At 45.4% G+C, this 16,737-nt stretch overlaps 1 protein-coding gene and 1 long non-coding RNA gene across 4 annotated transcripts in view; one reads left to right on the top strand and one right to left on the bottom strand.

The window, feature by feature from the left end:
• Positions 1–16,737, top strand: part of SYN3 (synapsin III) — a 190,697-nt gene that overhangs the window by 143,823 nt on the left and 30,137 nt on the right. For both annotated transcript variants that reach the window (XR_011090638.1, XM_068664884.1), the window contains exon 7: positions 12,747–12,809. Coding sequence is in view for 1 of the 2 variants with exons in the window: in XM_068664884.1 (XP_068520985.1) it covers positions 12,747–12,809 (63 nt within the window). In the remaining variant the exon portion in view is untranslated. The remainder of the gene's footprint in view (positions 1–12,746; positions 12,810–16,737) is intronic.
• Positions 1–16,737, bottom strand: part of LOC137846787 (uncharacterized) — a 66,521-nt gene that overhangs the window by 38,670 nt on the left and 11,114 nt on the right. Inside the window, exon 1 of one of the 2 annotated variants that reach the window (XR_011090648.1) lies at positions 2,835–3,602. The exons of the other annotated variant lie outside the window; for it this stretch is intronic. This is a non-coding gene — a long non-coding RNA (uncharacterized lncRNA). Of the gene's footprint in view, positions 1–2,834; positions 3,603–16,737 lie in introns of those variants that run through there. 2 annotated transcript variants of the gene reach the window in all.

Genomic DNA, 16,737 nt, shown 5'->3' with positions numbered 1-16,737 from the left:
GGCAGGTCGGCCCATGCCACCACAAAGGCAGCAGTCACGGCCTTTCCTGAACAGCCCCTGTGTGCACTGGCTGCAAAAGTGGCACCACGTGAAGAAGCAGCACGTGCTCGAGAGAGCAGGGAATGTGGGGAGCCGGGCACGTTCCTGAGAACTGGGGAAGAAGCAGGCTCCGCATCCCTCAGACGCTTTTACCCAGAGCACCGAGGCCGGCTCTTTGATCACGGAGCGTGCTGCGGCATGAAAGCTGGCTGAGATACCTGCTTGGTCTCACGAGGCCCTTCTCTACGCACACATAAACCCTGCTGCTCGCCTCTATGAGGTGATCTTAGCCCACACGGCCGAGACTCTGTACGAGAAGAGAGGGAAGATGTGGTCTGTCCCTTCCTCTCTTTTTGGGCTTGCACAGAACTGCTCCAAGTTCCCCTAGGAGCCTACTTCTCCCTTCAAGGATGCCTCAAGGCAGCTGTGACCCACATCCCCCCCAGGCTTTGCATGATGAGCTGGGTGACCACAGCCTCCCCGCTACCCTCCTACTCTCAGTTGGCCTCAACTTTTGGCACAAAAGGCCGTCCTCGCAGGGTTGCTTAAAAGTTGCATAACCGAGTAATAAAACAGTGAAAATACCACAGGGTGGGAGAGGAATTTGAGATAAACAATCTTTACCAAACATTGCAAAAGAAACCGTAGCCTTGTTGAAATGAATGAGCTAACTCCCATCGCCTTCAGTGAGGCCCGGGTTTCAGTCTTTACGTGTGAGATGCCACGCTGCCATAGTGATGAGCTCAGGATAACGTTAGCCCCATGAAGTCAGACGGCTGGATTGATGGATGTAATCAAATTTCCTGCCCCGGTTACAGTTTTACCGTCCAAAGACTCAGTTTAATCAGCAATCTTACACAGAGTGGGATTTGTTTCAGGAGGGACCCCCTTTACCACTCCCAGTTGCTGAGAGCTGGTTAATCCTTTCACGGGGCCGGGTTCACATATCATGCCTCATAAACTCCCTCCATGAAGGTTTAGGAAGAAAGGGCAGGATTTTTTTGTAACTGCTCCGTGAGCGTGTCTTCACAGCAGGCACAGAGATACCCAACCAGGTGGCTTCACCCCATTAACTTCTCATGGGTGGAGACCAAGGTGCAAAAATACACAAGCAGCCAGATCCATGTATGCTAACCCCTGTCTCCCTCCCTGGAAAGGTCTGGGAACAGAAACGCCCAAGCTGTCCCTGCATAAGCCATCTACATGTGTTCTTTTTGCCACGTTCATCCAAGTGTACATTTCCCAGCTCCAAACCCGTATCACGACATGCTTCATGAGCCCATCAGCCCAGAGGATCTCCATGCAGTGTCCCACTGCGCGGAGCAGACATGCCAGCTCTGGTCCCACTGAGGTTGCTGAAAAATTCAGTGCATACAAAGGGTCACAGCAGCATTCGTGCTTTTGGGAACCCCTCCCACCGAGGACTATCGCTAGCCCCGTGTGGTGCAGGATCGGTTTAAAATAACTTCGCTCAGAGCCCTCCATGGAAATCCCCTGCCAGTCACCCTCCTCACGTGCTTTTTGTTCTGAGAATCAACAGGCCTCAAAGAGCAGGCTCAGAAGAGGCCACATCTGTACAGAATTTGCTTTCATCCCCACAAGGGTTCCCAAACAATGCCAGTGCCAGCCGGAGGTTTGCTGAATGGTATGAGAACCAAAGGCTTTCTTTGCTTTCTTGTTCATCCATTAAAACCTTGTGAGTCAAAATTAAGAGGACAGGAGTGGGAGCCTTTGGAGGCTGTGGTTTCTCACAAATGCCTAAAGCTAAGTACTAATGAGAAAGTTAAAAAAAAGTCTGCAACCCATCACCACAGCAATGCCACAATTAGAGACAAATCCAGTGTGCGCTGCTTTACATTTATGATGCAGACAAACTAATTTAGCTAATTAGGGCTGTCTACTAAATGCATATGAAATAGTACCCTGTCCTCAAGGTCCAGTATCAGAGTCTTGCTACCAAAGTCCAGAAGTGTGCACACATAGCCTGGACACCTGCTTCTCTAGCGCAGCTACCTCTGCATAGGAAGTTTTGAACAGTTTCCTCAGGGACCCACCCACAGCTGCTGGGTGAAAACCAATCAACCAAGAAGTCCACCAGGACAAGTGTGTACAAAACTTTCTCATTTCAGAGTTTAAGAAACAAAATCAAGAAAAAGGAAAAAGCCCAGTTGGCTTCTGCCACCTGAGACTAGGTTTTCTCTCACAGATTTTGAGTAGTCTAGAGAGTTTGAGGTACGATTTAGCTTCTTTGAGAGAGCATTTTTTTGTTTGTTTTGTTTTGTGTTGGTCTTTGGTTGGTGCCAAGGCTTTTTTTTTTTTTTCTTTCTTTCTTTGTTTAAGAGCAGCTCCCACTCCCCTGAAATTTTTCCTATACATTTCAATAGCAACTGTTTTTTCAGCAGAGTTCAGTGGCGTTCAGTTGCCGTATTTCTGAGGTGCTGATGCTACCTCTGTGAGAAACAAAGCAAGAACCACTGTGAAAGACTCCAGTAGACACTTTGGGGAAATAATTTCATGTTCTGATGGGAAGAAAAGAGGTAGAATCATTATAAGGAAAGAAGTACACATCTTTCTGGACTGGTCTTAGATTTTGCTCATGAGTGAGCTCCAGGCTGGTGCAGCAGTGCAGTGACAGCAGTGGGGACAAGAGGTGCCGCTGCTTCTCTTTCCTCTCCTGTGCCCCGTCTCCAGCCAGAGTGCCAGGCCTGAGCTCCCCTGGCTCTCCCAGCGCCCTTCTCTCAGGCACGTGCCCGTGTACCTCCATGCTGGCTTCTGCCCATATTCCGAAATCCTACCTGTATCCCGTGACAGCCTGGGAAAGAAACAAACACCTTCCTTCACTGGGCGTGGACCAGCTCACTCACATTTGCCTCATTTATCCCAGAGAAGTGGAGATATTGCCTCACAGATGAAATCAGCTCAGGTCTCCACCTCTTTTTCCAGTAAAGGGCGAACACTTTCTCTCCAGACAAAACAGGAGTGGGCTTACGGAGACCACAGCATCCTTTGGCTCTCCAGGCTTGCCCAAGCTAAAGAAGAGGGTCTATGTGTTACTGGGAATGGAATTTCTCTGCTTCCTGCTGCTTGCCTGCCGTTCCTGGCTGCTGCAGCCTGCCATACATCAATGTGTGTGCGCAGCAGGGGAAAAATGCTGCTGACCGAGGTGGTGGCTGCGAGATGAAAAAGGCTGATCCGCACAGTGGTTTCTTCTGTTTCCTCTGAGTACAGACACTTGAGGAGCCCCTTTCTCGCTACAGCTGGGAAAGATGTCAACAGAAGCCAGTCCCAGCTGAAAATAACTCTGCCTGTGCCCTGGGTGTGGAGCCCGCTTGTCTCTTCAATCATTTTTGATTCAGATTGGCAAACTAGGTTTCCTCTTAGCATCGAGGTTGCAGCCAAGGTTTACATTTATGTTAATTGCACAGGACAGCCATGGAATGCCTTTCTCCCACTTCATTTAAAGCTATAATGCCTTCAGGAAACAGCTGGAGGAGGATCATGTCTTATCTCATGGAATGAGCCACAAGAGGGAGACAAATACCCATATGGGGCCATTTTGGGTTACGCCCTAAAGCCTGGGTAGGTTTTCTCAGCTCTCCAGGGGATTTGAGGTTTCAGATTATTTCCCTAGCCCAAAGTCAAAAAGCCTCATGAATGAAACATGCAGAAATAAAATGCATATCAAAAATACTTCCCTTGTACGGTTTGGAAGCATTTCATTTCCCTGTTGGATTAAAAAAGTTAATTAGTGCTCATTCACAGAATCATTGAAATGTGAAACTTTCTGCTTTGAAAACACAAAATTTGCAGCTTGGAACCTTATTTTTTTCCCCAGGCAACTTTTGGGGAGATGGTGAAATAGAGCCCTTCCTACAGTTTTTGGCTCCTACCAAAAACTTATAATTTGAAAGTTCCTAAGAACCCCCAAGAGACACAGAGCTAATTCAATCACAGGATACAATGGTTGCCTTTCATGTCCTCAGTGTCTCTGACATAAGGCAAAAATTAGCCTGGATAAACATACAAGATTTTTATCTGGAGAAATAAACTTGAAACTGTGAAGCACAAGAACAAGAGCGTAGAAAGCACAAGGCTCACACTCAGCCTCCGCCCACTGTAGGTGCCTACAAAAGATGTCACAACACCTTCAGGGCTCAGAAGAGCTTCTACCAGGGTTCAGCTCCATGTGCAGCCCATGGAGGAGGTGGGTCCTTGCTTTTGGAGCCTTTGGAGACCCTTACTCCACACATTTATGGCACAGAGAGCTGGAGAGACCACAAAAGGTAGGGGATGTGTGTCCCTGCCAAGCCACATTGGTGAAGGATTTGGATTCCTGCACAAGCCTAAGGGTTCAAAATGCCTAAAATGGAATCTGGTTGTAGAATATGACAAAGTGGGCCCAGAGCATAAACATTTCTCATGTGAGGTAATACTTGATTCTCTAGGTCAGTGGACTAAAGATATGTGGTGTAAATATTTGAGACTGCAGGTGAAAAACGTGGCCACCGTGGATTCAGTATGAAACAGTGAAAGTTATCACAAGGGAATGGTGTGACGTACAGCAGCTTTAAGCTATTGTGCCTGAGATAGACCTTTCTTTGTTCAACAGAAGTAAAACGCTAATGTGGCAGCATACACAGATAGGGCATAACGTGAGATTAAAAACTGCTCTGCTGCTCAGCCCTGTGAGACAGACCAAGGTCACATTTACAGTAGCAAACCACACAGTGCCAGGGCCATTCTCTGGCAATGCTGGTGTGGTCTGGCCACAGCCACGCTATTAAACTGTCTTGGCCTCCAAAATACCCTGTAGACCCACTCTGGTTTTCATGTTGTGCTTGGGAAATGTTAGGGGATTTATTAGTAAAAGCAACTCAATGCCATTGTCCTTGCTATGGCATTAATTTACCAGAACAGATGTACCCTGAGATACTGACTACTCAAGGGACACATTCCATGTTCCTCTTTCTTTTTTTATATCCAAAGCCCCTCATGCCCTGGAGGGCATGTAGTAATCAAGGTTACTTGAGAGGGACAGTAATTAAGATCACTAACTGTGCTGGTCCCTTGGACTTTTAAAAAATTACAGAAATAAACCAGGGATTTTTCATAAAATAAGGTCAGACTGTGACTGCCTGTTTCCCTTGTGCTGCTATTTCTATAGCTCTGAGTGCTGAAGAATGGCAAGGAGGAAGGAGGCAATGATCCATTGCCCAGCAGCTTTCAGGAGCCCAGAGGGCATTTGAAATGTTCCAGCAGACCATGGCATCCCGAACCATTTACCAGGCAACATCCATGGCTCATTGCTCCTCCTGCCCGCGTCTGGCACGGCAATGTCAACCAAGGCTGCTCAGGGTCATTGGCACACTTACAGCGGCGTGAGACCTGCGGTGAAACATCAGAGCCTTTTCTGTGTCAGGCAGGGTGTTTCGTGCCGAAAGCACTAACAAGCCCAGGGCCCGCTGCTCGCTGCACGCTGCCGGAGCTGCAGCACTGCCTGGTGAGCCGCAGGTTGTGAAACCACAGCCCAGCCCTCGCAGGGGTGTGATCCTCCTGAGCATCGCCGTCAGGGCATGCTTTGTGTAAGAGCTGGGAACCGCTTTTGCTTTGCCCTTTGGAGCCACAAAGGCATCTGCAGCTCAGCACGTGGTGAGGCTGGAAGCCCACGCTAGCAGGTGAATGATCAGCTTCAGCGAGGCCTCATTATTCCTGCACTGCCTGCTCCTGAAGGTTTTTTTTTTTTTCCACCATGAAGTTCAGGGAAGTTTCGTTCTCACCGTGGAAACCCTAAGCTGCTCATTTTGGTATCAGTGAGAATTCAGTCTGTCCCGAAAAAAGGACAGTCTTCTGAGCAAAGGACAAGATCTGTTGGCCTGTGTCTTCTGAACCTTAGGGGCTCTTGGAAAAGGGACAGCTTTGAAGACCCCAGCATAACTTCATAAAGCATTTTCTTCTCTCTGTTTCCTTACTGTATCTTCTACCACAGCTGAGGCACTAAATGTTTTCCCAAGGTAACCCCTCACAAGAAAATTCCTTGAGAGTTCCCCACCCTGCCAACAGCAGGCACTCACCTTCCCTCCCCCTGCAGTGTGTTGATATGGGGAATGGAATTTTCTAGTTTGAGAAAAACATGACAAAAATACCCAATTCGGGTTTGGGGAGGTGGGAGGGAGAGAGAACTCCTGCGTTTCCTCTTGATTTTCCTCTTTTCTCCCCAGTCCATCCAGCAAATATACAATTTGCTGTATATATACAATTTTTTAACATCAGAATGTATTTCTTCCCCTAACAAGTGAGGAATATGGATGGCTTCCTTAATGAAAATGCTGAAAAAGAGTGGCTAAGCAAACCCCACACATTAAGGAATTAAACATTTCCATGTAGTCCTAATGACCTTTAAAAAAACTTGCTTGCATTTTGAGAGGTGGTAATGGGAACTTATTGACAAGCACTGCTAGATGTGTGTGTGCATAGAAGCACACACACAGACACAAGCTATATTGTTGTTTTGCTGAGCATCTGTTTGTCTGGACTTGTTCATATAATTCTCACACTTGAAGCTCCAAGGGAATGAGAATAATATAAAATGCTCGCACTCTTATCCTCCAAGTGCTGAGGGAGACCACTGGGAACCCAAAAGGATCCTGTCTCAAGTAAAACAGAAGTCACAGTAACCTTAGAGGTGGACTTAATGACAAAAAGTTCTGCTTTATGCTTAACCCTTTCCATCCGTTTCTGTGTCTAACCACAGCAAGTGCTATGAGCTCTGAAACATTGGTTTGTGGTTTGTTTATTCCAGGATGTGGACACTAAGTTGTGTTGCTGTTGGCCTTTCGTTTTTTTTTGTGTGTTGTGTTTTCTAAAAGCAATGATAAGATCAAAGAATAGATCTGTACCACCCTGAAGGATCTTCTCACACTAAGGCACTGCTGACTTCACTTCGTAGCACAAATTGACTATTGCTGTATCTCCACCCAGTTACTCTTTCTATTTAAAACTGGAGGTCTCAGCTCCAGTGCTAAATGAAATGAGCAGAAGTCCATCCACTCAAAGCATCTTGAATCTAACCCTTTGCTTTGCAATCGTTCCTGGCCCTCCCATTGCTCTCGGATATCCACCCCTGTAGCAGTGAGGTCTCCTCCAAATTAGTCAATGTTTTCTCTCCTCACAACCTTGTTATCAGCAGCCTCATTCTTGGCTATTCTCTGTGCCACCTCCAAAAACTTGCACTTGCTTGCTAAAATGCTGCCCTCTGGCCTCACAGTGCTGTTTTGTGTGTTAGTTTATTCCCATTCGATTTTGCAAGCATCCCTTACAATCTACCCAAACTACTGCCGTCTAAGGCATCCACCTTGCCCCACGGCACTGATTTCACCACCCCAGCTCCGTAAGGCTCTGTAAAATGTATCCCATCCTAAAATGAGGCATTGTCTCTACTTTTCTAGAAGGTGCACTATCGTAGGTGCACTATCGTACACCAGCTGCCACCCCATCTACCAACCACCATACTGCTCCAGGTCCTTCCTTATATGATGCTGTCCTGATACAACTGTTACTGAACTCCTCCTGACACAAGTATCTCAGCCTTTTCTCATGATAACTCCTATATCCTCCTTCCTCCATAGACCTTTGAGGATACCTTCTTCTCCTCGGGGTTTACTTCAGCTGGTTGGAAGCACAGGCCCTCTTCCCCCAGCTAATGATTTTTTCTCCATTGTGCTGCAATTATAATACAGTAATGAACAGACACGTGTGATTTGAAGGAATCCGTATCACGTGCCTTTAATAGAGCACAGATGTTCATGTTGGCAGCTCTTATTGTTCAACATGTTCCCCTATAGTTGCTTGTTTTTTTCTCACACTATTCCTGATCTGGTAAACAGCAAAGAACAACTTGTCTGTCATACATGGGTGACCACAAACCTCCACGGGGCCATAGTACTGATCCACTGAGTCAGCCATTCTGCACGGAGTTGGTGATTCCATGAGGGAGCAAGTGAATAACTGGAAACCACACTTCTTCTCCTCCATATTTTACTAAACAGCCCTGAATTTTGCCATGACTGGCGAGGCCAGCATGCAATCAGTGCTGATCTTTAGCTTAGACCTTCAGTAAGATAGTTCAATAAACATAACGACCTCATGTCATGACATCATTACTTTCCTCTACATTTGCATCAGCTTGCTTGCTTTTACAGGAAAACATATATATTCACTGCTTGTCCAACTTAATTGACACCAGGGAAGTGCCACACACATTACTTTCAACATTCAGCACTCAAGGGCATGAACAACATTCCCAGAACCCATTAGGTACCCACCCAGAACAGATTTTGTCATCCTACAAGTAAAGACAGCTAAATAAACAGAAAGGTCAGTTTTAGAGTGTCAAAGCTTGAAAAAAAAATAAAAAATAAAAGATTAAAAAAGTCACGGTATTACTTCTGGGGGGAATATGAAGCAAAAGTCTTACAGTACCTTGTGCAATGGGGCTTCAGACCCAGTTGGAAACACTGGACACTATGGTAATACAGTACTGGTGCCAAGAGACTGAAGTTTTAATGTCACCTTTTCCCATCTCCCCAAAACCCTCCGAATATCAACCGCGATGTCACTGCTCCCAGGGTTGTTTTAGCGTTGACTGGAAAGGCTCTGCAGAAGAAAGAGTAACCCTGGAAATTGGAAGTGCATTGTGTGAGGTGGATAATGTGAACTAATGCACAGAACTGAGCATGGCAGAAGGAAACTGAGAGAGGCATTCGGCATTGTTTATGGACTGCAGGACAGTATATAAAATCATAGACCTAAGACCAGCATCTGTTGAGGGCCGCCGTGAAGTAAAAGAGTGGAAAACATTGTATTTATGTGATAGAACAGGTTTCATCGAAGATATCTCCCTGGGGATCAATTTATATCCAGCTCTGTTCTATTGCTCCACCAGCAATAAATGCAGAAGATATCTGTATATTTACAAGAAGCACTGAAAACTGTCGTATTTGTTGGAAAGGAGGGGCAGAGGGTAAAGGAGAAAGTGTCATAGTTTACAGCCATGTGTTTTCAAACAGAGGCTAATGCATGCATACCGGCACTCGCTTTCACACGCCAGTGCCAAAATACTGATTAACTGCAGAGTTATCTTTGTAGTGACACTACACACGGAGAAAAGCCGGTAAAATCAGGGACTAAAATGACATACTTTGGGCCATCCATGTCCTAAATTGGAAATACTTCATGACTCTCCCCTCACCCCTACCAAAGGTGGCTTTGCTAAGTCCCTAATTTAGGATTCAGACTCCTGCTTGACTCCATACACCGAGTTCTAGGCACATCTGTAAACCTTGCCATCTCAAGGCTTTTGTGTGACAACATCTGGGAATCAATTTACAGGATTTTAATTCAAAGGGTTGAGTTGTGCATATGAACTAGCACTCCGTGTCTGATCACTGGGTTAGCTGCAGTGCTGCAGTCCCATCCCCAAACCCGCAGACATCATCTATACAAGCCCTGTCAACAATTTATGCACATTTTAAAAGCATCAAAGTGTTTATCCCCATTTCTCCAAGAAAAAGAGCCTTTCCTAAACATAAACAAACACATAGAGAGACACAGACATGTCTTTGCATGATTTTAGTAAAAACATGCTTTTCTTATTAAACTCTCTTATCCTTTGATCAAAAGCATCTTCTTTCCCAGGAAATCTATGACTAAGCACATGTAAATACTCATGTTGGGGATCTGCTCTTGTGGCAATTGTGGCCACCCCCAGAACTTCTCACTGGGTTTGTGTGTCCATTGCCCCATACTCACATGTGTAACACATTCTCCCTCTGTTCAGCTTCCCTCTCCATTCATCTGCTTGCCAAGTATGCTGGCTGACCAACTCATTAGCAACAGAAATGGGGTTGGGGTCCCAACCTGTCTATGGCAGAAGTTCACAATATCTCCGCTGACTGGGGTGGAGTCCACCCCACTTCTACCACTTCAGCAGAAGCATCCTAACTCAGATGGTTGTGGACTCTGCTTTAATCCTGTGGATTATTGAGAGCTTTCATTCCCAGTTAACTTCAGCACAGACTAACGGTACTCCATCGTCACTAGACACACCCATTATAAATTGCAGCGAGTGCGTGTGCTGCTCTCTCTTTGCTTCCTCCATAAGGCAGGTTCATATACATACAAATTATTTCAGTGTGGGCTTTCAGTGGAAGAAACATATTGCTGGCAAGCCCTGTGCCAGCATTTTTCCAGGGCTACAGCTTCCCCAGCGAGGCTGCCTGCTGCACATTCGGAGCCTGGCTCCGTGTTTCACCCCCAGCCCCTGGCACCGCGGCCAGCCCAAGCAGCTCGTGGCTCCAGCCCGCTGTGGCATCGGCCAGTCACCAGTTGGGATGAAGCAAAGCCTTACCAAGAAAGCTGAGCTCATGTTTCCAAGAAGCAAAGAGAAAGGGAGATGTTTGAGCGGAGCTTTGCCATTGCCTGTGGTTTCTCCCAGGCTAGCAGTAAACTTGGGTTGTTTATCGGATCCCAAACTTTCTTCGCAATACACAGGAAAACAGATGCTTCCCACTCCCGGGCCCCGTGCTCAAGCCAGGCTCCCTCAGCAAAACCCGCAGGTAGGGTACACAGCCAGGATAGCAGAGACACCGCTTCCTGCCTCTGGCCACTCTGAGCCTGCGATACCGCATTATCTATCCCGTGCATTTCTTTGCCCCCTTGCCAGGGGCTCACAGCTTGTGGCTTGCTTTTCCTGTGCGGTGGGAACAGCTACCGCCTGCGCTCCCAAACAGGGAGCAGAGGCCAGGCCTTGCAAGCGCTTTGGCTCAAACAATGTGCATGGGGCACGGATGACAAAGCTGGGAAGCAAGCCAGGTCTCCCTGAGCCTGAGCAGGTGGGTGCCCTGACTGCTGGGTTACCTTTCATCTCCCAGCATTAAAGGCCTGGCACGGTCCATCCGCAGTCCTATCTTCAGTAAGCCTCAGGTGCAGCCCTCCATTTGATTCTGTTATGCCAGCAGCAAATTAAGTTTCAGACTCTTACAATGAATTAGAGAGGTGAAGGGGAAATGGAGCACTAACTCATGTGCCTGGACATATGCTTATCTTAACTGTGAGGCTCCAGGAAGGCCACCTATCGTGGTCTCTCGCTTCTTCCTCTGGCACAGGGCTGCCGGTCACTGCTGTGCCAGAGCTGTGATATATTGCCGCTGAGGGTGCCCTTCCGTGGAGGGTCCTTCAGCTTTCTGCCTGAAGAAAATCCCCACAAGTGACACAGGTTTCTTGAGTACATGATACACTCACTGTTTCCCCCTCTTGTGACATTTCTTTACATAAGCAGATGAACAGCAAAACATTAGTGTTCATTACTAATTTATTTATAGCGGGCTGCTACAGATGGAGACGGCAGCACCATTCTATCTTTAGGGCGTAGCGCCTGCCTGTCCATACAGACAATTGGTAATTAGCACAAGAACAATTTGTTTATGTATTCTCAAACTTAAATAAATAGGAGAGCCATTTATCTGTCAAAATTCAAGTCCCTTCCATTGCTGGATTTCCAGGTTAACTGCTTAATGAGCAGAGCTCAGTGCTTCAGGCATCTAGGTAGAGACAAAAGCATCTTATAAAACACTTTCCATCAAAGCAAATGAGATATGCAATAAAAACAATGGGTTATGTACTGTAGGGATAGCACTGAGATCACTAGGATCAGGAGCACGGGACAAGATGAAGCTCATGGTGATGTCAAGCCAAGGCATAGAAATGGACCAAACAGGATGTAGGGAAGGCGTGGTGTGAATATCCAGACAGACCTGGTCGCTGTCCTGCCATGTGCACTTCCTAGCAGCCTGTGCAACCCAGCTCTCAGCTGATCTCTACAAGTGAATCCTTGCTTGAGAGTGAAACTGAGGAGCAGAAGGGAGAGGGGATACTAGCAGCTTTCCAAATAAAATCCTACATGTGCACTCAGATGTACTTGCATGCTCAGATGGCAGAACCCTGCCCAATGTAAACATCACATGAGCCAACGGAGAAGACATGACATAATTTTTTCTATTTTTATTGCTGATCCCAACCCTTCTTTGTTCTCTTTTATTCCCTACACCCACCCCTGAAATTAGAGGAGAAAGGGCGCTTTATGAATAGATGGACTTTGTGAGTTGTACCCAAGAGTTGGCCCCTGTTCCCCCTCGCCTTCCCCCACCACTGCTGATGGGAGGGGAATGGGAGCTGCCGAGGGACAGCTCACACTCATGCTAAAGGCCAAAGCAGTTGGCGTGGAAAAAGAAACAACCCTCGTCTTTCTTAGAACTCAAATGTTTTCAGCATCTGAACGTGTTCACGTATTCAGGCTTGCAGGTGCAGCTTTTTTACATGCATATGAGTCTATGCACACCAACACGTACACAGTGTGTGTGTGTGGGGGGGAAATAAAATAAAAATAAAAATAAAAGGAAGGTTTAGAAGTTACTACTATTAGGCAGAAAAAGTGGGTCAGATCTGAGGAATTCTGCCTGGCCTCTATTTCCGACCATACGGGTCCCAGTGAAGAGCTCCTAGCTAATTGTCCTGCCACCTGGACAGTCTTCATCGGACCTATTTATCTTCCCATTGGCATGGGCATGAAAGCTACTAAATGAAAGTAAACTATTTCAGATACAATGGCTGGAAATGAATACTAATGAGGAGTTCCTTCTTCTGTCTTTCAGGTCACAACTCCGAATTTCCCGGTAGTGGTCAAGCTGGGACATGCTCACGCTGGAATGGGGAAGGTAAGGAAAAGGAAAAATACATACACTTCAGGAAAGAGATACCTATGTGGCACAGCATCCCTGCGATCGTACCCTGTGTGTGGCCAGATGGTGAAGGGCTTAGACGTGCCCCCGGCCTATCTGTGTGGCTCTGGATGCTGGTGGGGGAGAAGGGGCCTTCTGCTGCTGCCCTGCACTCGGAGCCAGGCAGCCATGTGGGCTTGCAGGCTACCGGGTTGCAGGAGGGGGGTCGTGAAGAGCGGGGGGAAAGCTGGCTGGGCTGAAGTCATTAGGCTCGTCTTTTATACATTTTCTTCTCTCCCGAAAGTGGTGATGTTGTTTATTCAAGCACCTGCAATGCACAGCTACACCCCACAGTTCTCACAATGAGGCACGGCAGCGCTGGTCCTTCTGTGCGCATGATGATGAACTTATTCAACAAAGTGGGAGCCCTTCAGTTTTTTTTTTTTTTCTTCCTTGCTAGGAAGAACAAGACTTTACAAAGCAGAGTGGCTGGTCGCCTGCCAAGGAATCCTGAAAAACAGTTCGCTCCCCAGAAGGACCTGTTTGTTTTTCCCAGGCTCGCTGGGATCTTTATTCCCCCAGTGAATTACCAGCCCCTGTTTCTGGGGGTGTCTGGGCTCCCTTTTCAGTGAGGCTTCGCCAGCATGTCCCTGCTGTTCTTTTGCCTCCTTTCCTTGCATATACCTCTTTAAAAAACACCCTCTATCTGTCTAAAACATGATTTGTTCAAAATTAGGGAATTCTGGTGTATCATCTCTGAATCCAAATGGGTGGTATTTGAACTTTGTGACTGACACCCCTCTCATAGCACTTCCCTAGAGCAGACCAGACTTCTGCCTGCCTCACACTATCTTTGCCTGAAAATTATACATAGGTACAGCTGACCTAAAGCTGGGTACAGCTTGTTTGCTTGCGCTTCATAAACAGAAATTCTTTCTGGCTTCCTGGATTGCACACAGGAGCTCTCATGATCATTCTTGCTTTGGTTGCAATGTTCCCCTGTCTAGATGGTAGCTGCCAGAGAGGAAGTGGGCTTACATCCCTGGGCAAAGTGGTGGAGGTGGCTTACAGAATTAAATCATGTGCATTTAAACAAGCAGGAAAAGTTTGCTAAAATATTGGTGTTCCGTATACTAAACACACAGGGGGGTCATTGAATGAGACTACATGCAGACCGCGTAGAGCTGCTTTCAGGGCAAGCTGTTGAACATGTCCCCAAGAAGGATTTCATTAGCAAAATCCAAACAGGACAAACCAGGAGGAAGAGGCTTCTCCCTGATGAAGGGTTTCAAGTTCCCTGAGGCCCCAGTGGGTATCTTAGTCCTACTGCAATCCTGGACCTCTCTGACTACTCTGCAGTTTCATCTGTAATGTAGGGAGAGCTTCATGTGTCTCTCTTGTGCAACAAGGATGCTTGGGTGGCTACAGAAATGAGGGAAGAATAGAATCAAAGGAAAGTGCCCCAACCTAAACAGCATTTCCAGACAAAACTGTCCCCAGAATATTTAACTGGTGTCTTCTGCACAAGACAGCAGATCTTCTTCCACCTCTCACTTTCTCTCCCATTTCATTCTCTAATGATACTGATTTTTGCTGTCATAAGTTACAAGGAAAGGGGGTTTCTATTGTGCACAATTCAGTGCACAATTGTATGCAATGGTACAAGGAGGTTACGCAGGAAGTCATTCCAGATGCAGATAGGCTGACAGCCAGGGTCCTAGAAGAAAGAACTGGTCTGAGGCCAAGTTTACTTTAGTCATTATGAAATTAGGGACTACTAGGAAAGTCTAAATGTGGATTTGGGCACAGAGTTTCAACACTGCTCTGTTCAGTAAATGGGGAAGGTAAAGGAAGGAAGCGCTGTTGACCTTACAGTTTAGGTTTGGGTTCTTCAGTTTAGGTTTCTACCTGTCACAATCAGCCTGATGGAAAGTTGAGGCTCATTAAAGTAGTCTTCTTGAAGTCCCACTTCATTTCATTGCATTGAGGAAAAAAAAATAAAGAGAGAGAAGACAGGAGGTGAAAATAAAATAAAGAACAAGTTGGTTGGTATAAAAAGCAAGTAACAGGAAATTGTTTTATTTTTAAGACAGTAGAGTTCAAGATCAAGTGGGGCTGATGGAAAGAAACCACAGAAAATGGCAGGAGAAATACAGATAAGCAGAACTATGGGTTTCCTAGAAAAACAACACTTTTACATTAAAAAAAAAGGGAGGGGGGAAGAAAGAAAGAAAAGAAAGAAAGAAAGAAAGAAAGAAAGAAAGAAAGAAAGAAAGAAAGAAAGAAAGAAAGAAAGAAAGAAAGAAAGAAAGAAAGAAGAAAGAAAGAAAGAAAGAAAGAAAGAAAGAAAGAAAGAAAGAAAGAAAGAAAGAAAGAAAGAAAGAAAGAAAGAAAGAAAGAAAGAAAGAAAGAAAGAAAGAAAGAAAGAAAGAAAGAAAGAAAGAAAGAAAGAAAGAAGAAAGAAAGAAAGAAAGAAGAAAGAAAGAAAGAGAAAGAAAGAAAGAAAGAAAGAAAGAAAGAAAGAAAGAAAGAAAGAAAGGAAGGAAGGAAGGAAGGAAGGAAGGAAGGAAGGAAGGAAGGAAGGAAGGAAGGAAGGAAGGAAGGAAGGAAGGAAGGAAGGAAGGAAGGAAGGAAGGAAGGAAGGAAGGAAGGAAGGAGGAGAGAAAGAGAGCAAGCAAGCAAGAAAGAAAGAAAGAAAGAAAGGAAGAAAATAGAATTATCAAATGTCCTTTTAAGAAACCCAGAAGAGGAACATTTCCAGGAGACATTATGGTGGTTTTAACCATTACAACATAAAAGCAATAATCAGTGACAATAAGGAGATTACAGAGAGGTAAAGGATTTCTTTGCATTGGTCTTCAGAAGTAGAGATGACAAGAAAATAGCAGGTCTTTAGTTCTAAATATACATAATAAGAAAAGAGAGAGGTTTGCTTTCAGTTTGGATGAGTGTTAAAAAGTAAGCATTAATAGAGCACCTACATCAGGTCATGTTTTGTATAGAAGCAGTGACTGAAGAAACAAAAGATAAAATAACCAGCCTATTAGCCAAAGTACACATGTGAGTATTAAAAATAGTACTTACTGCAGCAAATGATGCCAAGATAGAGAGCCATGTACCGGTACCTGTAATGGGTGCTTCAAAGGATTCAGATTAGAATCTCATTACCAGGAGAAATTGTCAAAGAAGTACTTACATTTTCTTTTTATTAACGATAAAATCACATGTAATGGGAGGCACCAAGACTTAGAAAAATGAGCAAAGACTGGAAGTCCAGACACTGTTATTCTTTATTTGTACTGAGGTAGTGGCCAGAAGCCAAACTCTGGACAAAGAAAAGGCATCTTCCCCAGCAAGCTCCACCATTGACCTGCAGGCAGATTTGTGTCATTTCACAGTTCTGCATCTTCTCTGTGTTATGGACCAGAGTGCTATAATGATTACTGGTAATTCATGTTCATAAGGCTCTTGGCACTCTCAGAAGTGCTGAGTGTTTATTATTTTGTAATAATGGCTAGAAAGAGCATAATTAAAATATTCAGACTATCATTTTCACATATCCTTTGTTTTCACAACATTTTCACTAAATTCGCTCACCATGTTTTTTAATGAAAGGGTTGAACAGAGAATCCTCAAACCTAAAATAAAAAATAACTGCATTAGGACTTGTAAGAAAGAGGCTCTGTTGATTGTCTTTAGCTTGGAAGTGGACCAGTCAAGGTCAGAACCAAGAAGGGTGGCAGCATACCAGTAGTGACAGAAAACCTCTTGCCATGTGATGCATGTATGTAAGGTGCAGGTTAGAGATGAGTAAAACCACAATAAAAGGCATCTTTTGAACTTTCTGTTGAGAAATCCAGAAACAGTAGCTGTGTTGTTTGACCTCAGTGCCAGGGAAACTCATTGAGCAGATTATTTTGAGTGT

The sequence above is a fragment of the Anas acuta genome, chromosome 1 (genome assembly GCF_963932015.1).
Source record: "Anas acuta chromosome 1, bAnaAcu1.1, whole genome shotgun sequence".
In the NCBI taxonomy this organism is placed as follows: domain Eukaryota; kingdom Metazoa; phylum Chordata; class Aves; order Anseriformes; family Anatidae; genus Anas; species Anas acuta.
The sequence above is the reverse complement of the archived record's forward strand: the minus strand, read 5'-3'. Positions and strand labels throughout refer to the sequence as shown.